This window comes from Microcaecilia unicolor, chromosome 3 (assembly GCF_901765095.1).
Source record: "Microcaecilia unicolor chromosome 3, aMicUni1.1, whole genome shotgun sequence".
NCBI classification, from domain to species: domain Eukaryota; kingdom Metazoa; phylum Chordata; class Amphibia; order Gymnophiona; family Siphonopidae; genus Microcaecilia; species Microcaecilia unicolor.
In genome coordinates this window covers 295,087,475-295,112,455 of record NC_044033.1, presented here as the reverse complement: position 1 = coordinate 295,112,455, position 24,981 = coordinate 295,087,475, and the positions used below count along the sequence as shown (strand labels likewise).

The 24,981-nt window shown below is 46.3% G+C and overlaps 1 protein-coding gene across 1 annotated transcript in view; it reads left to right on the top strand.

Annotated features, from left to right (window-relative positions):
• Positions 1-24,981, top strand: part of LOC115464627 (sterol O-acyltransferase 2-like) — a 327,319-nt gene that overhangs the window by 205,765 nt on the left and 96,573 nt on the right. Inside the window, 3 exon segments of the mRNA XM_030194991.1 lie at positions 10,899-10,940; positions 10,942-10,980; positions 10,982-11,030. Coding sequence (XP_030050851.1) covers positions 10,899-10,940; positions 10,942-10,980; positions 10,982-11,030 — 130 coding nt within the window.

Here is a 24,981-nt window from a genome sequence, read left to right as displayed (position 1 = left end):
GCCCAACAAGATAAACTCATATGTGTATACCTTACCTTGATTTGTACCTGCCTTTTTCAGGGCACAGACCGTACAAGTCTGCCCAGCAGTATTTCCCGCCTCCCAACCACCAGTCCCGCCTCCCATCACCGGCTCCGGCACAGACCGTATAAGTCTGCCCTCCACTATCCTCGCCTCCCAACCACCAACCTCTCTTCCCCCACCTGCTCCGCCACCCAATTTTGGCTAAGCTTCTGAGGATCCATTCCTACTGCATAGGATTCCTTTATGCATATCCCACGCATGTTTGAATTCAGTTACCGTTTTCATCTCCACCACCTCCCGTGGGAGGGCATTCCAAGCATCCACCACCCTCTCCGTGAAAAAATACTTCCTGACATCTTTTTTGAGTCTGCCCCCCTTCAATCTCATTTCATGTCCTCTTGTTCTACCGCCTTCCCATCTCTGGAAAAGATTTTTTGGCGGATTAATACCTTTCAAGTATTTGAACGTCTGTATCATATCACCCCTGTTCCTCCTTTCCTCCAGGGTATACATGTTCAGGTCAGCAAGTCTTAATTAATTAATCCGCAAACAAATCTTTTCCGGAGATGGGAAGGCGGTAGAACGAGAGGACATGAAATGAGATTGAAGGGGGGCAGACTCAGAAAAGATGTCAGGAAGTATTTTTTCACGGAGAGGGTGGTGGATGCTTGGAATGCCCTCCCGCAGGAGGTGGTGGCGATGAAAACAGTAACGGAATTCAAACATGCGTGGGATGTGCATAAAGGAATCCTGTGCAGAAGGAATGGATCCTCAGAAGCTTAGCTACAATTGGGTGGCAGAGCCGGTGATGGAAGGCGGGACAGGTGGTTGGGAGGCAGGAAAAACTGCTGGGCAGACTTATACGGTCTGTGCCCTGAGAAAGACAGGTACAAATCAAGGTAAGGTATACACATGAGTTTATCTTGGGCAGACTGGATGGACCGTGCAGGTCTTTTTCTGCCGTCATCTACTATGTTACTATGTTACTATGTTTGCTCATACGTCTTGGAATGCAAATCCCATACCATTCTCGTAGCTTTTCTTTGCACCGCTTCCATTTTTTTAACATCCTTCGCAAGGTACGGCCTCCAAAACTGAACACAATACTCCAGGTGGGGCCTCACCAACGACTTGTACAGGGGCATCAACACTTCCTTTCTTCTGCTGATCACACCTCTCTCTATACAGCCTAGCAACCTTCTCGCTACGGCCACCGCCTTGTCACACTGTTTCGTCGCCTTCAGATCCTCAGATACTATCACCCCAAGATCCCTCTCCCCCTCAGTACCTATCAGACTCTCACCGCCTAACACATAAGTCTCTCGTGGGTTTCTACTCCCTAAATGCATCACTTTGCATTTCTTCGCATTGAATTTTAATTGCCAAACCTTAGACCATTCTTCTAGCTTCCTCAGATCCCTTTTCATGCTTTCCACTCCCTCCCGGGTGTCCACTCTGTTGCAAATCTTAGTATCATCCGCAAAAAGGCAAACTTTACCTTCTAACCCTTCGGCAATGTCACTCACAAATATATTGAACAGAATCGGCCCCAGCACTGATCCCTGAGGCACTCCACTACTCACCTTTCCCTCCTCCGAGCGAACTCCATTTACCACCACCCTCTGTCGTCTGTCCGTCAACCAGTTCCTAATCCAGTTCACCACTTCGGGACCTATCTTCAGCCCATCTAGTTTATTTAAGAGCCTCCTGTGGGGAACCGTGTCAAAAGCTTTGCTAAAATCTAAGTAGATTACGTCTATAGCACGTCGATGATTCAATTCTCCAGTTACCCAATCAAAGAATTCAATGAGATTCCTTTGGCACGATTTCCCTCTGGTAAAACCATGTTGTCTCGGATCTTGCAACTTGTTGGCTTCTAGGAAATTCACTATCCTTTTCTTCAGCATGGCTTCCATTACTTTTCCAATAACCGAAGTGAGGCTTACTGGCCTGTAGTTTCCAGCTTCTTCCCTATCACCACTTTTGTGAAGAGGTACTACCTCCGCCGTTCTCCAGTCCCTCGGAACCTCTCCCGTCTCCAAGGATTTATTAAACAAATCTTTAAGAGGACCCGCCAGAACCTCTCTGAGCTCCCTCAATATCATGGGGTGGATCCCATCCGGTCCCATGGCTTTGTCCACCTTTAGCTTTCCAAGTTGTTGATACACACTCTCTTCCGTGAACGGTGCTATATCCATTCCATTCTCAGGTGTACTTTTGCCAGTCCCTCGTGGTCCTTCTCCAGGATTTTCTTCAGTGAAAACAGAACAAAAGTATCTATTTAGCAAATTGGCTTTTTCTTCATCATTATCTACATAGCGGTTCGCTGTATCTTTTAGTCTCACAATTCCCTTTTTAGTTTTTCTTCTTTCACTAATATACCTGAAGAAAGTTTTGTCGCCCCTCCATACATTTCTAGCCATTTGTTCTTCCGCTTGCGCCTTCGCCAGATGTACCTCTCTCTTGGCTTCTTTCAGTTTCATCCGGTATTCCTCCCCGTGTTCCTCTTCTTGAGATTTTCTATATTTCTGGAACGCTTTAGCCTTTATTTTCTCAGCCACTTGCTTGGAGAACCATATCGGTTTCCTTTTTCTCTTGCTTTTATTTACTTTCCTTACATAAAGGTTTGTGGTCCTATTTATTACTTCTTTCAGCCTGGACCACTGCCCTTCCACTTCATGTTCGTCCTCTCAGCCCATCATCTCCTTCCTCAGGTATTCCCCCATTTTACTAAAGTCAGCACGCTTGAAATCCAGGACTTTGAGTTTAGAGTGGCCGCCCTCCACTTCAGCCCTTATATCAAACCAAACCGTTTGATGGTCACTGCTTCCCAGGTGTGCACCCACTCGGACATTTGACACACTATCCCCATTTGTGAGCACCAGATCCAGCATCGCTCCCTCCCTCGTGGGTTCTGTCACCATCTGTCTGAGCAGAGCACTTTGGAAAGCATCCACGATCTCTCTACTTCTTTCCGATTTGGCAGATGGAACCTTCCAATCTACATCCGGCAGATTGAAATCTCCCATCAACAGAACCTCTTTTTTCTTTCCTAATTTTTGAATATCTGCGATCAGATCTTTATCTAGTTCCTCTAATTGTGTTGGGGGTCTGTAGACAACACCCACGTGGACAGAGGTTCTATTCTCTCTTTTTAAGGTGATCCATATCGCTTCTTCTTTTCCCTAGGTCCCTGTCATTTCAGTTGCCATGATATCATTCCTCACATACAGAGCTACTCCTCCACCTTTACGACCCTCTCTATCCTTCCTAAATAGATTATAGCCTGGTATGCTTGCATCCCATTCGTGGGAACCGTTGAGCCATGTCTCTGTGATTGCAACAACATCTAAGTCTGCCTCCAACATCAGGGCTTGAAGGTCATGAACTTTATTGCTTAGACTACGAGCATTTGTGGCCATCGCTTTCCATCTATATTTCTTGGTATGTGTTTCAACATTAGTGATTTGGGGGTGTCTTTTCACTTTGGGTACCTTCATGTCTTTTTGTTCCAACTCTATTGCTTTTTCCTCTGCCTCAGTTCTATTTTCAGGAGCATTACAGTGCTATAATGGAGCAAAAGAATTATTTAGTGGCAACACTTGTGCAGGCGGATGCTTCTGTGTCACATGACGAAGTCTGCCTGAGCCTACTGTGAACCATCTGTTCTTATGTGGTTTTATTCTTTGAGGGAGTGGTGACAAGCTATTTTTCTGTGCAGTCCTAGAAGCTGCTTTAATTGTATCCAATTCTTGCATTACTTTACTGAGCTCTTGTTTAAAACTAGATAGCTGAAGACAGATAGGGCAAGCTTTAAGTCTCCAGATGATTGGCCTTGAAACTAAAGTACCACAATTATTGCAGAGAATAAAAGTCATCCTGATTGGTTGAAATGGGTATGAACAGGTGTACTTAGTTGGGGTTAATAGTCTGTAAGACTGCCTGTGTATGATTGAGTAAAGTTAATGAGGTTTGGTTTGTCTATAAATGAGTGGAAAACCCTGGGGTGGGTGGGATTATAAGTCCCAATGGGTCAGCTAAATGCTGTTATCAAGGCAATTCTCTGGATGGGACCAGAATTGGTACAGTCTGGTCAAAGAATTTTCAAATGATTTAACTTTCAAAATTGCCCTAGAATATAATAAACTTTCCTTGTTGTAATATAAATCCAGATATTCCCAATAATTATATCAGTTTCAACAATGTAAAATGCACTTTAGGGCCTCAATACAATGCAATGCAGCCTCCCTCTCTATCAGAGCTTGGCAGGAAGAAAAAGAAAGAAAATAAGAGGTTTCACAGGGCAAAATTAATTAAGCAATAAGCATTAAATTAAAGAGAATATCAGGTATCTCACCTATAGCCAGAAAGTTGAGGTTTGGAATTTAAAAGGTCAGAATTTGCTTTACTTTGGAGGAGTTTGCTTCAGGTACAGACAGACAGGTCAGCACCTGAGGAGAGTTACAAATGGTTTGACCCCTATTCTGAGCTCAACCCTTACCTCCTGTTGTGTAATGATTAAATCCCAATGGGTCAGCTAAATGCTGTTATCAAGGCAATTCTCTGGATGGGACCAGAATTGGTACAGTCTGGTCAAAGAATTTTCAAATGATTTAACTTTCAAAATTGCCCTCCTGTTGTGTAATGATTAAATCCCAATGGGTCAGCTAAATGCTGTTATCAAGGCAATTCTCTGGATGGGACCAGAATTGGTACAGTCTGGTCAAAGAATTTTCAAATGATTTAACTTTCAAAATTGCCCTATAGCCAGAAAGTTGAGAAGTTTGGAATTTAAAAGGTCAGAATTTGCTTTACTTTGGAGGAGTTTGCTTCAGGTACAGACAGACAGGTCAGCACCTGAGGAGAGTTACAAATGGTTTACCTTATTGTGGTGCCCTGGTGGTCTAGTGACCTCTTCGGGGCAGGAAGGAGCCTCTCTGTGGAAGTCTCATGAGGTCGCCACTTGAACTCTCGGCAACCGTTTTGAATCGGTGCCGGGAGAAAGACAGTCTGCAGATGTGCCGGGCAGGAGAAAGGGGACTCTTTCCTGCCCCGAAGAAGTCACTAACCATCAGGGCACCACACTAAGGTAAAGGAGGGGAGGGGAGGATAGGACGCCTGCCTACCCGTCCACCTACCAGCCTGCCTGTTTGTCTGCAAATCCGTACATACGGGTACGCTGGCAAAACCTGCCCGGTTGCCCGACCGTGTCCTCAAAAAGACCAGACATATGGTAACCCCTAGCCGGGAGGGGCGGAGTACTTGGGGGTTTAAAAGACAGGGCCATGCTCAGATTAAGGAGGCCCAGGGAAGGAAGAATTGAAGCCCAAGTCTTTGCCTCTACTGAAAGCAGTTAGCTGCTGTGTCCTGGCTGAGGTAAGCCAACTCTGTTTCTTAAGACTTGCAAACATTGCTGAGGTCTGGCCTCAGCCAGACCTGAGCTCTCAGAAGACCTGGGAGTTCACAGGTTATGTTTGGGGCAGGGCAGCCCCACCAGCCACAGATTGCTTGTCCTGCTAGCCAGAGGCCTACTCAAGAATATTACTAACCCAGAGAAACTGCTGCATCTGAGATTCCTGGTCAGTGAAGTAACAGGTCCCAGGGCTCAGGTGAATAAAAATATTTACTTTCATCTTTATATACTTTGGCTGGCTGAGTTATTCCCAGGAACACCCCAGCAAACTCATCTGGGACCTCACATGTTGTAGCAGTGGTGGGATCCTAAGCTTATCCTGCCCAAGGAAGCTGGATCCATGACCGCTGGGGCTCTGGGCCTATTAACAGCGCTATGAAGGGGCGTTGGGTAAAATGGGTTAGCCATGCCCTAGCTAGGGGTAAGGCGTACAGCTAGTACTGGACAGGCTTTTATTTTGTTTTCTGGTGTACTGTGTGGCCCAGGCTGCTTACAGTAAAAACATAGAGAGGTTATGCCAAGGCTCAGTGGAGGGCCAGCAGCAACAACCACAGTTTATGCAGGTGCATCTTGAACAGCAGCAACAGGTGCAGCTGCAAGTGTTCCAGAAGCTCGTAGAGCTACAATAGAGCTCTCAGGCCCAGGCCAGGATAGCTGCTCAGGCACCTAACCTGTCAGCAACCCCTCCGGTTTCCATATAAAAAAAAATAGTTTCGGAAGATGACCGATTTTGTGACCAACTTTGAGAGAACTGCCTGATTTGCTAGTTGGCCAGAGGCGTCATGATTGGCATAATTGGCTAATTTACTGACCGTTAGCAGCCAGATGGCATTCCAAGATGTTAATCCCATGTGGACGGCCACTTATGCGGAGGTAAAAGCAGCCATCTTGTAGAGGGTGGGCTGCACCCCAGAGGCCTATCAGCAGCAGTTCAGGAAGGGTTTTCTGCAAGCTAAGGAAAACCCCCAGAGTTTCTTCTACTGACTCAAGGAGGTCGCCTGGAGAAGGCTGCAACACAGGGCCGTGCCAACATGGTAAGCAGGGTAAGCACCGCAGGGGGCGCCTGCCTTCAAGGGTGCCGCTGCGGTGCTGCGCCGCTATACCACTTGGGGGTTTAAATGTTTAATTTACCTCGGTCGCAGCGTTCACATCATTTCAAAACCCTGCCCGTCTCTAGCTTTCCCTCTCTTCGTGAGTTACATAGTAGATGACGGCAGAAAAAGACCTGCACGGTCCATCCAGTCTGCCCAACAAGATAACTCATATATGCTACTTTTTGTGTATACCCTACTTTGATTTGTACTTGTGCTCTTCAGGGCACAGACCGTATAAGTCTGCCCAGCACTATCCCCACCTCCCAACCACCAGCCCCGCCTCCCAACTACCGGCTCTGGCACAGACCGTATAAGTCTGCCCAGCACTATCCCTGCCTCCCAACCACCAGTCCCGCTTCCCACCACCAGCTCTGGCACAGACCATATAAGTCTGCCCAGCACTATCCCCGCCTCCCAACCACCAGCCCCGCCTCCCGATCTTGACTAAGCTCCTGAGGATCCTTTCCTTCTGCACAGGATTTCTTTATGCTTATCCCACCTGAGTTTGTTCCCTCAGAGTCCCGCCCTCTAGGAAATGACGTCAGAAGGTGGGACTCTGAGGCCGATCACTGTCCAGAAGATACAACTTAACAGCACCACCTTCCCCCGGTTCACCAGACACAAGATAAATCTTCTCTCCAGTCGAGTGTAGACAAAAGGTATCACACTCCTAACACCTTAGTAACTTTTTCCCCATCCTCTACCGTCAGTGTGTCCCCTCCCTCAATCACACAAACTCACGAGGCTCCAGAAATGATTTGCAGATGAAGATCATATTTACACACAGGGTCATATACTTCAGGATATGCATACAATACAATTATACACTGTACTAGGTATAATTCCCTTTTCTTGTTGCTTGCACTGGATGTGTATGGTGGCCATTATGAAGCCATAATCTGTTAAGAGTGGGTAGTAAAATGCTAATTTAGAAGCTCAGGGGCCAGCACAGGTTCATTCCATAAAAACAAAACCCGTGTAGTCAGTCTGGATATTCTGCAAAAAAAGCAGTTGGTGTTTGCACAGACTCCGGATACCGGATACGTGCTGTTCTCCCTTCCAAGACTAGACCTTTGCTAAAAAGCTGTGTTTGACACTCGCAAACCTATTATGTTCTCCTTATCATTAGCAAGACCGAAATAAACGCATATATATACATATTTATTTTTACCAGGCTCTTATTGCAACGTACATATTTTAATAACCACGTGCAAGCAGATGTTTCTATACTGGCACTCTCTTTTCATGTAATCCTTATTTCTTTGCTCAGTTTGTGTCCTACTGAGAAAGCGAGGCACTGAGGCACACAGAATCGGCAGTGAAGTTCCTTCCTCTTTGCGTTAGCTCTCCTGAGTCTCCTCGTTCTTAGGGGCTGCTGCTGGGCGAGCCGAGCTCCATGTCTGTCTGCATGTGTTTACCGAGGAGGAGGTGTTTATGGGTACATAATACATTCTGGAAGAGAGAACTCTCTCCCACAGCCCACTAGGCTCATCAGCACAGCCGCCACAACCCTGCCCACATTCCTGTAAAGCCACAGGCAGCAGAGTTTGCAGCAACTGGTGGAGAATTCCCTTCCAGGGTAGGAAAGAGAAAGGCATAATGGACTACAAACGCATCATTCCCAAAGCATCCTGACAAATCGATCACCGGGGGAGGGGGGGCGCCAACTGATAGTCTGCAGGGGGGCGCCAGAAACCCTAGGCACGGCCCTGCTGCAACTGGAAGGGAAAACAGGCCTGGAGATCACAAGAGTTGTCGTCCTGGAGCAGTTCCTAGAAGGACTACCACTGCCTATGAAGCAGTGGGTGCGGCAGCACCCAAAACTGACCCCAGAGAGTGCATTAGAAGTGGCTGAAGCCTTCTACCAGTCACAGCCAGAGTCAGAATCCTATAAACAGAAGAAGCGGCCAGGAAGTCCTGGAAGGAAGAGAGAGAAAACTGGACTGGACCACCTGAGTGATCAGAGACCAACCTCCAGCCTAGGGTCTTCAAGGAAGGCGTCAGAGCGATGGAAGCCCTCATCCCCACAAATCTACCATGACCTTTTCCCCAGTCATGGGAGTCATACTCCCCACCCATTTCAGGTGTGGGGGAAGACACCATATAGCAAGAGATATCAGATATAGCAGAAGGGGCTATGGATGTGAACTTGATAACAATTCATGACTGCAGTTTTGTGCAAGCTGCTCTGCCTGGACATAGAAATTGTGTATTACAAGTGGAGCTAGAAGGGCACCCGTGTCAAGCATTAGTGGATTCTGGCATGTCAAGACTCTTGTCTGGAGAAAGGTACTCAACCGTTTACAACTGAACTATGATTGAATTGTGACCCTGGGTCCTGTGTGCATGGGAACCAAAGACATTATCTGACGCTCAAATGTCCTGTAGGCAAGCTCATCTAGAAGTAGTAGTCTTGCCCTGGCTACCTTACCCAGTTGTTTTGGGCTGGGATTTCCCCAACTTCGGTGCATCTGGGCCTGGCTACCGAAGGATCAAAGAATGAGGAGTCCTTTTCCTGAGATCGTCCCGCTGGAGGACCCTGATCTATATACTGAAAACGCAAACTTGCCTAATCCCTGTTGCTAGCAGCAGTTAGAGAAATGTGTGCTCTCTGATCTAGGAGCTGCTGTGGATGGAAATCCGAACAGGAGGAAGATGACGGGTTGGACAACCCCGACCCTTTGGACAGTCTACTGAATGAGTAGTAAGGGATTTATGGAAAACTTCAAAAGGGTGCATGCAGTCAGAGGATGAGTCCCTTAGAGCAGCCCGAGCTAGGATTCTTGCAGTGGATGGGAATCCCGTGGGCAACCAGGACCCCTCTAAGGTAGCAGCCCCCTATTTTGTGATAAAGAATGACTTGCTGTATAGGGTGGCCAGCAGCTATTAGTACCACAGCCCTATTGTAAGCAAGTCATGCAACTAGCTCATAGTCAACTGCCAGGTGGTCACCTAGGGGAGGAGAAGACCTGGGAACAGATTTTAGCCTAGTTTTTCTGGCTTAAATAGCAAGTGGAGCTCTTTTGCCAGTCCTGCCCAACCTGCCAGCTGAGTAGTCCTGCGAAGATCCCACCTGCTCTTCTTGGGCCCATGCCCCTTGTTGACACCCCATTTGAACAGATAGCTCTGAGAGTTTCTTAGAAATTTGTCCATGTGCTCCTCAGTAGATAGGTCAAAAAAGGAAAGGTTTGTACCATCTAATGATTAAAATTCCATATGTGAGAACAGGGATCCTTGGAGTTGGCACAAGACATGTTCTCACTCGCTCATGGCACCACGTGACCCTCCCCTCGGATTCTTTATAAGGCACCCAACTAAATTGGTTCAGGAGCCAATTAGTGCCAACAATTGGGCACTAATCGGAACCCATTTGGGTTTGCATGCAGATCTTGCTAAGTGCTATTCTAGAACAATATGCACCCAAATCCCATGGTGTGCAACTCAAAAGAGTGTGTGTCCATGGGAGGTACATGGGCAGGTCAGGGGCATTCCTAAAATTAGTGTGCCGCATTATAGAATACTGGGGATGTACGCCCAATTGGGGCACCAGGAATTCACCTGGTTTAAGTAGATGTAAATTTGGCATCCAAATTTGGGTGCCAAAATCAGTACTCAGCGCTATTCTATAATGGGGGGCTCATCTTTGAGTACCCATTATAGAATTAGTGTTTGAGCACCTATTTTTAAGTGCCATTTACTAAATCTAGCCCAAACTGACCAATCCATAGGAAACTTCAGGTGAAATAGAGACATGCAGGATGATTGTGTCCAACACCAAGCTGAAATTATACTTTAGGGGTTGCACCTAAAATGTTTTTATGGTTTCTTATAATGAGCTACCAGAACTCATTAAATCATGCTGCAGGAGTATATCCAGAAAGCACAAGTGACATTATCTGTCCTATACATCGTAAAACATTTTGGCAATCTATAGAGTAATTCTTTGGTAAAATATAAGGGTCCACAGACAAGTGACAGCCTCCCCCAACATTCTCTGAGGCCCAAAGCTCCCAAAATTGGCGTTGGACCACAAGCCCACCTTCCCCCACCCCCTGACCCAGTTCCCAGCCACTAAAGCTTCAATATATGCCCTTGTTTGAAAATGGCATTTAAACACGTGGGCTTCTTCAGACATTTAATGCTGCCATTTAGACATGGGAAGGCTGCTAAATAAGGGCTTTTATCTGCTTGTGCTCTGGGACTTAGTTGTAAACCAAGCATTGTCTTAATCTGTCTTTTGGTCAATAAATTAAATGCATGTATTTAATTTATATATTGTAGTCTGGACATAGCTTGCACTATGACCATATTCTACTTAGTATTTGTCATATGACAACTGTACCATCTCATTCATTTTATGTGCACAGTTCCTTGGCTGCCAGTTTTATATCTCTTTCGTCTTGGTGACTTCTCTGCATTCCTGTCTTCACCAACATGAGCAAACAGCCTTGTCAGTACCAAGACACTGGTACTGTCCATCTTTCATGCCATCCTGCCTGGTAAGAATCTGTTGTGATAATCCCTTTGGATTTTCAAAACTTTATATCTAGGATTCCTCTAGTAACTCTGGATAACAAGTGATTTTCAGGAGATGTATAGCGTTTCAGTTGGATAATAAGTAGGGGATTATCACATGAGATGGGCTTTGCAGACCCTGCCTTGTGTACTAGAATGTGCAGCTCTGATTTCTTGGGAAACTCAAAGGCAAATCTATTATCAGTCTTTCCTCTATTATGTGGAACCATTAAGTAAATAGCAAGAAGTATTGGGTTTGTTCATTACTACAGAGGTTCTCCCGAATTACAGCTTTCTTCCATCTTAAATCTCCACCAAAAAAATCAGAAGGAAGTTGCAAGGATAGTCAGTGTTCCAAGGAATGCTTTACAATATTATGAGCTCTGGGTATCCGAAAAGATTTTACTTTTATAGCAGTAATGTGAGAGAATTATGAGAAGACTTTTAATCAACAGAATAACAGCTATCAGGACATGGGAAATGTTAACAAATTGCCATTGGAATTATACTTGGCACAGAATTTGTTACTTTCCAAAGAAAACTGAAGACTCACTTTTTCCTTGTTTAAGATATTGTGTTTGGGCATCATTACAGCCCTGGTAATAAGGCAATGGTAGAATCACTGCTATCCTTATTCTGCATTTAGTAAATTTATTAGATTTTAAGGGTAACAAACAGTCAAATTCATACAAAATAAAATGTTTTATAACGTCCATTCCATAAGAGAAACTATATGCTATCCTTATTCGGGGCTAATTTTGGAATGTTGATGATGATGGTTGGGAATGGTTGCAGTCTGTTGATATGAGTAGTGCAGTCTTTGAACCTTGTATTTTAAATTCAATTATTGTGAACTGAATCACAGTGGGCCAGTACCTATGATTTTATAAATAAGTAAATAAAGCAAAGTTACTCACCTGTAGCAGGTGTTCTCTGGGGACAGCAAGCCAACTGTTCTCACAGCTGGGTGATATCATCCGACGGAACTCAGTACAGACACTGACTAGCGAGATCAAGAACTTTCTAGTAGCATCCCACTGTGCACATGTGCTGGTGCCTTCCTGCCTGATGCAAAAGCACCAGAGGAGTAGCAGGGGGAGGGGGGGCGCAGGGGAACAGGACGGATATTTTAAAAAATGGTGTCTATGCCAGCAGTTCTCAACTGGCAGGGCCAGCACACAGCAGCAAGACTTTTTAAAAAAGAATTTGTGGTATAACTTCTCTCCTCCCACCCCACCCCACCGTGGAACTGGCACGTCTCCCTCCCTAAGTCCAACACCATTTCTGCTCTCCCTCTTCCCCCTCCCCCGGACTGTCAAGTGGCAGCCTCCTTTGTTTAGTGGTTCCTGCAGCAATAACACGCTGCCTGAGCCGATGTCGACCTTCCATCTGCATGTCCCACCCTAGTGTAAACAGGAAGTTGTGTCTGAGCTAGAGAGGCGAGATACAGCAAAGGGAAGAAAGGACTTGACGCTGTCTCAAGCAGCATGTTATTGCTGCAGGGACACTAAACAAAACAGGTTTGATGGTCTGGGCGAGGGGGGGGGTGGAGACAGAGGGGAAACAGAAAGCAGTGCTGGACTTGAGGAGGGGGCAGGGCCACCGAGAGACTGGGCTGGGCCCGGGGCAAGGTCGCTGCCGCTCCCCCCCTCCCTCCACCCGCCCCCTCCATCCGCCACCGGCTGGGCCCCCTGCATTGAAATCACAGTGCCTCTCACCTCCATGTGAAAGTGCTGCAGGCAGCAGCAGATCACCTCCCTTCGGGCCTCCTTCCCTCCCTGTGTTCTGCCCTCGCGGAAGTTACGTCAGACGAGGGCGGGACACAGCGAGGGAAGGAGGCCTGAAGGGAGGCGATCTGTTGCTGCCTGCAGTGCTTTCACACGGAGGAGAGAGGCGCTGTGATTTCAATGCAGGGGGCCCGGCCTGGTGGCAGATGGTCGACGACGGAGAGCAGGTGTGACTGTGGCGCCTCCGGGGAAATTTGTCCCCCCTGCCCCCCCCTTGGCGGCCCTGGAGGGGGTTGAAGGAAGAAGAAGTCACTGGACAGGGGGCGGGGTTTTGAAGGAAGAAGGAGGTACTGGATTAGGGAAGGGTACTGAAGGAAAAACAAAGTGCTGTTTCACTCGGGAGGGCAGTCTGAGGGGAAAAGAAAAACTGGTTCTGCACTGAGGGGAGGGGCTGAGGGAAAAAGAGGGCGTGATGCTGGACTCAGTAGGTGTCGAGGGAAGACAAGAAAGTGGTGCTGGACTGACAGGGGAAGGGCTGAGGGAAAAAGAGGGAGTGCTGATTGACTTATGAAGGGGGCTGAGGGAAGAAGAGGGAGAGTTTGTGGACTCATGGCTGGAGGGGAGGGATATGTTGGAGGGGGAGGGGGACACTTTCTGGACCTGTAAGGATAGGAGGACAGTAGAGATGCCAGACTATGGGTGAGGGAAGCGGGAAGAAAGGAGGAAGATGGTGAACCATAGGAGGAGGAAGAGGGAGAGAATGAGTAAGAGAAGGAGAGAAATGCTGGACCCACAGGAGATGCAACTACACAAACCCTGATGGCTTGCTCCTTCCTGACTATGTACGCAGTAAACCACACTTAGCACCTCCCCAGTCCAACCGTGACCTTCCGCTGGCTGCTGCCCCCACAAACGCAGGGCTAGTGCAGCACTACAGCCAGGCAGCTGTCCGATGGTCCCTGGCTCCTTCCCGCCCTCAGCTCTCCGACCCACAGCCCTCCTCTCCGTTTCCTCCCCCCCTCACGCGTGCGTTTAGCCCTTTTACTTTGTCGCAGGGGGCTCGCCTCCAGCTTCTCCCTTCCCTCACACAGTGCCCCGCCTTCTACAATGATGTATTTCCTGTTTCCATGAGGGCGGGACACTGTGGGAGGGAAGGGAGAAGCTGGAGGAGAGCCAGCAGTGCTGTCTTCTTCACTGCCGTCGCTGCCACTGATAATAAAAGGGTTAAACGCGTGGGGGGGGGGAGGAAGGAATGGAGAGGAGGGCTGTCAGGCAGCTGAGGGAGGGCAGGGAGAATCGCTGGAAATGGATGTGAGGGGAGGGCAGGGGGAGAGAAGAGATCGCTGGACATGGAGGGGAGTAGAGGGCAGGGGGAGAGATCGCTGGACAGGAGGGGAGGGCAGAGGAGAGAGGAAAATTGCTGGGCATAGATGGATAGAGGGGAGGGCAGGGGTGAGAGGAGAATTGCTGGACATGGATGGAGGGGCCAGGGGAGAGAGCAAATTTGCTGGATATGGATGGATGGAGGAGAGGGCAGGGGAGAATGGAGAGTTGCTGGACATGAATGGATGGAGCGGAGGGGAGGGCTGTGGAGAGAGATTTGCTGGACATGGATGGATGAATGGAGGCAGGGGAGAGAGGAAATTTGCTGCATATGGGTGGATGGAGGAGAGAATAGGGGAGAATGGAGTTTCTGGACATGGATGGAGGGGCGAGGAGGACAGGGGAGAGAGGAGAATTGCTGGACATGGATGGATGGAGGGGGCAGGGGAGAGAGGAAATTTGCTGGATATGGATGGATGGAGGAGAGGGCAGAGGGGAATGGAGAGTTGCTGGACATGGATGGATGAAGGGGAGGGCAGAGGAGAGGAGAATTGCTGGACATGGATGGATGAATGGGGCAGGGGAGAGAGGAAATTTGCTGGATATGGATGGATGGAGGAGAGGGCAGGGGAGAATGGAGAGTTGTAGGACATGGATGGATGGACGGGAAGGGAGGAAAGTCAGGAAGGAGATGCACATAGATGGAGGGGAGGGAACGGGAAGAGAGGAGAAATGCTGGACATGAATGGAGGGGAGGGCAGGGAAGAGAGGAGAAATGTTGGACAAGGATGGAGGGAAGGAAAGACAAAGGAAGGAGATGCGCATGGATGGAGTGGAAGCTGGACATGGATGGAGGGGAGGGAAGACAGAGGAAGTGCACATGGATGGAGGGGAGGGGAGTGAGGAGAAATGCTGGATATGGATGGATGGAAAATTGCTGAATTTAAGGGCTAGATTGGAATACTTTGAGGGCAGATGCTGAAACTGGAGAAAGGATAGGGACAGGGCTACAGATGGTGGACATGGTTAGTGAAAAAATATCAAATGGAAAGAAGACACTGCATAAAACAGAAGACACTGGGACGAAAGCGAATAGAAAAACTAAATGATCAGACAACAAAGGTAGAAAAAAGAATTAATTGTAATATGTCAGCTTTTGGAAATGTGCATCTGTGATATTTTGCATGTAAGTTTCAATTTTTCTAGTATTGCTGCATGCTGAGTCTGACTTTTTGAGGTAACTTTCCAGTTCAGTATTTTGCCTTCATATCTCTTGTGTCATGTGTTTTTCATTTGTGATCAAGGTGCAGTATTCTGCTAGCGTGTAGTATTTGCAGCCCTTTTTGTTTTTCACTAGGTTGTGTACTGGTGTTTTAGAGCCCGGTGTAATTATAGTGCTGCCTTTCCACGCATAAGGTTGTAGCTCGTCCTGTCCTTGGAATTAGTGCTGTTATGGTTTGGTAAGGTTATGAGTGTGTTTTTGCACAAGTTTGTGTATAGTGTTTTGCAGTGGAGAGATTGTGTGTTGGCCTTACTGAGGTGGCACCAAAACATCAGAAAGGGTGTAGAGCCTAAATCATGACACACTACCTCTTGAAGGATCTACATATGGTCATTAATAAAAGGAGCTCATTATGAACACTATCCACCCTAAAAGTAACACCCTAATGTAACACGCTACCTCAGGACAACACCGATATCGAAAATTTCATCACTGGCATGGACCCAACCCCTGGTGAATACCCAGCGGACCAAACCTGGTCAAACTTCGCTCTCCTCACCGCGGAAACAGTCACCCAGGCGATTAATAGGTTCTCCAACACTGTAAATTGGATACCTGCCCCAGCTACCTAATAAAATGCGCCCCCCCCCCACCGCTTCATAGCAGACCTTACATCCCACTTAAACTAAATGCGTCAACAAGGTCTCTTCCCTAAGGAAAATGGCAACATCCTACTCACCTCAATACCAAAAGATCCCAAGAAAAAATCAAACAAAATCACTAACTACCACCCAGTAGCATCAATCCCACTGGTGGTCAAACTGATGGAAAACATGGTAACCAAACAACTTACTGATTATATAAACAAATTCACAATATTACATGAATCACAATGAGGATTTTGCCCCCTCCATAGCACTGAAACAGTACTAATTACCCTCCTAGCCAAATTCAAGCAGGAAATAGCAACAGGCAAAAGCATACTTCTCCTCCAATTCAACATGTCCAGTGCGTTCGACATGGTATACCATAAACTACTACTAAGACTCCTAGATTACTTCGGGATTGGCAGACACATACTTAGTTAGATCAAGGGTTTCCCAACCACTAGAACATATCAAGTGAAATCAAGCTCAAACATATCACCACCGTGGAAAGCAGAATGCGGAGTACCTCAAGGATCACCACTATCACTGATCCTTTTCAACCTAATGATGACCCCACTAGCTAAATCCTTATCCAACCAAGGCCTTAACCCTTTCATCTATGCAGACGATGTCACAATATACATTCCTTACAAACGTGATCTGACAGAAATCACCAACCAAGTCAAGCTCAGCTTGAATATCATGGACTCATGGGTAAACGCATTTCAACTAAAACTCAACACAGAAAAAACACACTGTCTCATCCTCTCATCCCAATACAATACGAACAAACCCACAAACATAAACACCCCAGATTATACCCTTCCTATCTCACAGCTTGAAATTTCTTGATGTCACAATCGACCGTAACCTCACATTAGAGAACCAAGTGAAATGTACAACAAAGAAAATGTTCCACTCAATGTGGAAACTCAAACGCGTGAAACCATTCTTCCCGAGGGAAACATTTCGCAACTTGATACAATCAATGGTACTAAACCATGTAGACTACTGCAACGGAATTTCTGCGGGATGCAAAGAACAAATTGGCGCCCATATAGGTCGGGTCCATGCGAGCTCCAGGCGGAGTGGTGACCAACCCCCGACCAGGACGAGTCGCACCCACCTGGCGAGGCTGCGGAGCTGAGGACAAGACTGGCGGTCCAAAGGGTGAACCCGGTTGAACAGCAGACGGCTTCTGGCCATGAATTTCGAAGTCCACGTGGATCCGCCGGTACTGGCCAGGTGCCAACTCGACCCCCACCCGCCAGACAAGAGACCAGATGCCCCGGCAGATGTGAGACGCCGGGCTGAGCTAGGCCAAGCTGCACGGGAGGGCAATCTGCGACCGGCGTGCGACCATTGCCGTTCGGAGCGGAGTCGCGTGGGTCCACTTGCCGCCTGGCGCCAGCCTTAGGAGTCAGGATGCCCGAGAGAGCCGATTGGGTCGGGGCAGAGGGGGGCCGACGAGCGACCGCACGGGTCCGCCTGGAGCTGCTCCTTCACCAGCCTGGCCTCACCTGACATTAAAGATCGACAACATGGATGCAGAAGCTCACAGATTTGCTTACTGTGTTTAGAATGAATGGAATGACGATGACACGGGGAGTGGAAACAGAGACTAACCCAATGTCTCAATGGACTATATAGACTCACTTTCACTTCAATTTATTACACCTCCTTGATTCAACCCCCTCATAGACTCGCCACGGAAAGAGGGAATAGCGGCTCACAAAAAGAGGGAACAGGGAATAGAGAATTGCAGCATTGGGCTATGACTGATGACCGCTGCATTGTACTGCAAGCAGCAGCGGCCATCAAAACAAAGACGCGTTCCAGTCCTAAGGTCCTACCTGACCCAGAAGATCCCGAGGATCCCCAGATCTGACTTACACTGTCCCCAGCTCCCAGGAGTAATGACGACCCGAGCTGCTAAACGACGCGACTCTTGCTAAACACCTTGACTCCTCCTTTGCCACTGAAGCAACACATACACTTCAAGAAACCCAGCGTACAATCCAACAACTCCCAGGACTGCCACCTGCCAGACAACCAGCCACAAATCTACCCCAACCAACAGAACAATGCCCTTGTTAACGGAACCCCCTTGCCTCCAATCACTGAACAGCGCCCGGAGCAACAGAGCCCTGCGCCCATGACATCACCCCCAAGCATCTAATTGTGAGTAACCCACCATCCCAAACTGACACCAAAATGAACACAATCAAAATACTCCTAACAATCTACTCCTTCTCACTGATCCACCTAATATTATTCATCTCACTCACAGAAAATAATATCATACCCATCCTACAACATCACCGAAGGCTGATCAAACATTCCACACTTCACCAAACTGACACCCATCAAATTAAAGGAAGTCTATCTAAATACAGACAGTACCAACAAAACGGAAGGAAAGATCACAACAAACACACACCACCCAATGAACGACAACTACTAAAAATCCACACATCACCAAACCTAGCAGCCCCATACCAAAATATCCAAGTGGGCTACATTAATGCTAGGTCCGTAGTTAACAAAACAACAACAATATCAGACTGGATCATCTCAGAAAACCTCGATCTTATCTTCATCAACGAAACATGGATTCACGATCAAAAGGATCCTACAATCCTTGAACTATGCCCTCCAGGCCACAAAATCACTCATTGGACCAGGACAGAAAAGAGAGGAGGAGGCATAGCAATAATATACCGAACCCAATTCACCACTGAAACCATTGCCGAATCCATAACACCCCAACTAGAAATTGCATCATTCAGAATCCATAACAAATCCCTGATTGATCATCTGAACTGCGTCCTATTTTACAGACCACCCGGAAACTGGAACAAAAGCCAGCCCACTTTCACAGACTTCATATCAAACACCTGTGTAAACAGTTCCAATACATTAAAACTAGGTGACATAAACCTTCACCTAGAAGACCCCAACTCCACCAAGGCACGTGAATGCAAAGACTTCCTACAGTCCTGGGACCTCAAATGGCCTCACATGCAAGCTACCTACACCAAAGGACACACACTAGACCTCCTATCACAAAAACTATCCACAGATCATAACCTATTAATAACAGACATCAAGTGGACAGAAACACCATGGAAGCAAAAATACATAGTAAAAATTTTTTTAGATACATTAAAAGCAGGAAACCGGCCAAAGAGTCGGTTGGGCCACTGGACGAAAATGGTGTTAAAGGGGCGATCAAGGAGGACAAAGCCGTAGCGGAGAAATTAAATGAATTCTTTGCTTCGGTCTTCACCGAGGAGGATTTGGGGGGGACACCGGTGCCGGAAAGAATATTTGAAGCGGGGGAGTCGGAGAAACTAAACAAATTCTCTGTAACCTTGGAGGATGTAATGGGTCAGTTCAGCAAGCTGAAGAGTAGTAAATCACCGGGACCTGATGGTATTCATCCCACAGTATTAATAGAACTAAAAAATGAACTTGCGGAGCTACTGTTAGAAATATGCAATCTGTCCCTAAAATCGAGTGTAGTACCGGAAGACTGGAGGGTAGCCAATGTTACTCCGATTTTTAAGAAGGGTTCCAGAGGAGATCCGGGAAATTATAGACCGGTGAGTCTGACGTCGGTGCCGGGCAAGATGGTGGAGGCTATTATTAAGAATAAAATTGCAGAGCATATACAAAAACATGGACTGATGAGACAAAGTCAGCACGGATTTAGTGAAGGGAAGTCTTGCCTCACCAATCTAATGCATTTTTTTGAGGGGTAAGCAAACATGTGGACAATGGGGAGCCGGTTGATATTGTATATCGGGATTTCAGATAGGCGTTTGACAAAGTGCCGCACGAAAGACTCCTGAAGAAATTGCAGAGTCATGGAATCGGAGGTAGGGTATTATTATGGATTAAGAACTGGTTGAAAGATAGGAAGCAGAGAGTAGGATTGCGTGGCCAGTATCCTCAGTGGAGGAGGGTAGTTAGTGGGGTCCCGCAGGGGTCTGTGCTGGGTCCGTTGCTTTTAATGTATTTATAAATGACCTAGAGATGGGAAGAACTAGTGAGGTAATTAAATTCGCCGATGACACAAAATTAGTCAGGGTCGTCAAGTCGCAGGAGGAATGTGAACGATTACAGGAGGACCTGCGAGACTGGGAGAATGGGCGTGCAAGTGGCAGATGAAGTTCAATGTTGACAAGTGCAAAGTGATGCAGTGGGGTAAGAGGAACCCGAATTATAGCTACGTCTTGCAAGGTTCCGCGTTAGGAGTTACGGATCAAGAAAGGGATCTGGGTGTCGTCGTCGATGATACGCTGAAACCTTCTGCTCAGTGTGCTGCTGGCGGCTAGGAAAGCGAATAGAATGTTGGGTGTTATTAGGAAGGGTATGGAGTCCAGGTGTGCGGATGTTATAATGCCGTTGTATCGCTCCATGGTGCGACCGCACCTGGAGTATTGTGTTCAGTACTGGTCTCCGTATCTCAAAAAAGATATAGTAGAATTGGAAAAGGTACAGCGAAGGGCGACGAAAATGATAGTGGGGATGGGACGACTTTCCTATGAAGAGAGGCTGAGAAGGCTAGGGCTTTTCAGCTTGGAGAAGAGACGGCTGAGGGGAGATATGATAGAAGTGTATAAAATAATGAGTGGAATGGATCGGGTGGATGTGAAGCGACTGTTCACGCTATCCAAAAATACTAGGACTAGAGGGCATGAGTTGAAGCTACAGTGTGGTAAATTTAAAACGAATCGGAGAAAATTTTTCTTCACCCAACGTGTAATTAGACTCTGGAATTCGTTGCCGGAGAACGTGGTACGGGCGGTTAGCTTGACGGAGTTTAAAAAGGGGTTAGATAGATTCCTAAAGGACAAGTCCATAGACCGCTATTAAATGGACTTGGAAAAATTCCGCATTTTTAGGTATAACTTGTCTGGAATGTTTTTACGTTTGGGGAGCGTGCCAGGTGCCCTTGACCTGGATTGGCCACTGTCGGTGACAGGATGCTAGGCTAGATGGACCTTTGGTCTTTCCCAGTATGGCACTACTTATGTACTTATGTACTTATGACCAACCACTACAAACTAAACCTATCCCTAGATTGGCGGAAGAAAGAACTAAACCATACACCAGCACTCACAACCTACACCACGAGAGGGCAAATAGATCCACAAATATTCTGGCAACTGATATATGACAACAAATGGAAAACACCTACGGACTCCATACACTACCTCAACCACTGGGAGGACAGATGTAGAAGTGTACTAAACGAAATAGCGCCCTTAAAGACAAGAATATCAAGAAGACAAAATTCGATACCATGGTTCAATGACGAATTAAAAAAACTCAAAACACAATCCAGGAAACTTGAACGAGCATGGAAAAAAACAAAAGATGACCATACACTCAATGCATGGAAACAAGGACACAGAAAATACAAATACGCCATAAGACAAGCCAAAAGGTCCTATTACAAAACTAAAATAGGACCGCATTACAAAGATTTAAAGAAATTATTTCAACTCGTAAACAAGCTACTAGACACCACCCCTATCACCACAACCAACACAGACACCCCACCCGCCTACAAACTTGCTAACTACTTTAAAGAAAAAATAATAAAATTACGCAGCACACTTCCTCAGCACAACACGGACATCAAAAACTTCTTCAACGACCTGGACCAATCCCTGGTGGATGCCCAGCTGACCGTCTCTGGACAACATTTACTCTCCTCACCACTGAATCAGTCACAAAAGTGACTCATAGGTTTGACAACACCCACTGCAAACTGGACATATGTCCCAGTCATCTACTCAATTCTGCCCCTGACTGCTTCATAACAGACCTCACATTCCACCTAAACTTCATGCTACAACATGGTCTCTTCCCCGAGGAATATGGCAACATCCTACTCACCCCAATACCAAAAGATGCCAAGAAAAACACAAACGACCTAACCAATTACCACCCATTAGTAGTTAAACTGATGGAGAGCTTGGTGACCAAACAGCTTACAGAATATATGGACAAGTTCTCAATACTACACGACGCACAGTCAGGGTTCCGCCCCCACCACAGTACCGAAACTGTCCTAGTCACACTCCTGGCCAAATTCAAGCAAGAAATAGCCACAGGTAAAAGTAAACTTCTCCTCCAATTCGACATGTCGAGCGCATTCAACATGGTAAACCACAATATACTACTAAGACTCCTTGGCCATTTTGGGATTGATGGAAACATACTTAACTTGATAAAGGGTTTTCTAACCACCAGAACTTACCGAGTAAAATCAAACTCAAACATATCTTCACCATGGAAAGCTACCTGTAGAGTACCTCAAGGATCACTATTATCACCAATACTCTTCAACATGATGATGATCCCACTGGCAAAGTCCCTATCCAACTGAGGCCTCAATCCGTTCATCTATGCAGATGATGTCACAATCTACATTCCCATCAGTCATGACTTGACAGAAATAACCAATGAAATCAACGACGACCTGAACATCAAGAACTCCTGGGCAAATTCATTCCAACTGAAACTGAACACTTAAAAAACACACTGCCTCATCCTCTCATCTCAACATAACAAGTACAAACCCACAACCATAAACACCCTAGAACACACCCTCCCTACCTCAGATAGCCTAAAAATACTCTGCGTCACAATTGACCACAACCATACCCTTGAGAGCCAAGTAAACTCCGTAATAAAGAAAATGATCTACTTAATGTGGAAACTTAAACGAATAAAACCTTTCTTCCCGAAGGAAATCTTTAGAAACCTAATACAATCAATGGTCCTAAGCCATGCAGATTACTGCAACGCAATCTATGCGGGATGTAAAGAACAACTCGCAAAAAAACTCCAGACTGCCCAAAACACAGCTGCCAAGCTGATATTTGGTAAATCACGCTTCGAAAGTGCTAAACCCCTTCGAGAAAAGCTGCACTGGCTCCCAATCAAAGAACGTATCATCTTCAAAATACGCACTTTTGTCCACAAAATTATCTATGGCGTAGTCCCAGGATACATGACAGACCTCATAGATCTACCAACCAGAAACAGAATCGGATCATCACGATCATAACTAAACTTACATTACCCAAATTGCAAAGGACTTAAATACAAAACAACTTACGCATCCAGCTTCTCCTACGTAAGCACACAATTATGGAATGGACTCCCAAAATCTGTAAAAACAATCCATGACCACCTAAACTTCAGAAAATCACTAAAAACCAATCTCTTCAAAAAGGCTTACCCCACCGATCCAACATAAATCCCCACGTCCAGCAACACTGCACAACCAATGATCGTACTGGACAATACACAATGTTCATTCCCTTCGACCTTCACGGTGCCTGACACACACCTACCTCATTTGACCACAATACAACCTTGTATTTGTTATCAACCGACTGGCGAACACCTTTACGGTACTATGTAAGCCACATTGAGCCTGCAAATAGGTGGGGAAATGTGGGGTACAAATGTAACAAAGAAAGAAAGAAACTTCAGACCACTCAAAACACGGCAGCCAGGCTTATATTTGGAAAAACGCGATTCGAAAGCTCCAAACCCCTCCGAGAAAAACTGCACTGGCTCCCAATCAAAGAACGTATTGCTTTCAAATTTTGCACCCTGGTTCATAAAATTATCTATGGCGAAGCCCTGGGATACATGATAGACTTCATAGACCTACCAACCAGAAACACAACAGGATCAACACGAACATACCTAAATCTCCAGTACCCAAGCTGCAAAGGACTCAAATACAAATCACCCTATGCATCCAGCTTTTCCTACATAAGCACACAATTTGTGGAACGCATTACCAAAAGCCATGAAAACAACTTATCACCTACACTTCCAAAAAAATCATTAAAAACTAACCTGTTCACAAAGGCATACCCTACTGACCCAACTTAAATGCCTGTATCCTGCAACACAACGAAACCAAAGCTCATAATGGACATATAATAACTCTTCCTCTCTACGATTCCCTAACGTGTCTGTACACACAAACCTTATTCTACCACAACATTACTGTATTTGTTCATACCGGAATTGGCGAATTCGTTTACGGTACTATGTAAGCCACATTGAGCCTGTAAATAGGTGGGAAATTGTGGGATACAAATGTACTTCCTTACTAGAGATTTGTTCCGCACACTTGTCCACTGGCTTGTCCTCTCCCACTTGGACTATTGCAGCGGAATTTATGCGGGCTGCCAGGCCTCACTGTTGAAAAAGTTCCAGACAGTTCAGAACACTGCCGCGAGACTCATCCTAAGAGACCGACGCTTTGCACATGCCGAACCCTTGCGTTTCAAATTACACTGGCTGCCTGTAGAAGAGCGCATTGCCTTTAAGCTCTGCTCCTTGACCCATAAAATCATCTATGGGGCTGCCCCGGATTACATGCACCCCTTGATCGACCTTCCGCCCAGAAATGCCAATCCTGCTGCTCATTCCTATCTCCATCTGCACTTCCCGAACTGTAAGGGTGTCAAGAGGATCTTCGCCTCGTCCTTCCGCTATTGGAGTCCTAAGCACTGGAATGCACTCCCGCAACACCTTAAAACCCAAGTGGACCACACCCTCTTCAAGAAGTTATTAAAGACCTATTTCTTTGCTAAGACCTACTCCCCACTTTTCACCGTTGACTGATGCACTCTCCTTGACCCTTACCCTGCTAGATTCACCCTGTTAGATGTTTTTCATCCTGTCTACTCCTTATATACTTTTCTAAGTTTCCTATTTTGTGATTTTATTTAACTTTTTGTAAGCCACATTGTGCCTGCATGTGTGGGAAAATGTGGGATATAAGCAAACCATAAATAAATAAATAACAAATAAAAATAAATAAATAAATAAAAGGGTGTTTTGTGGCTCTACATGAGAATTGTGATATTATGATCCCTTGTTTCATATTGTTGACTGTCTTCATTTTCCTTATGGGTGATATATTGGTGTATTAGGGTCTGTACAGTGTAATATTTATGGTACAGTAAGG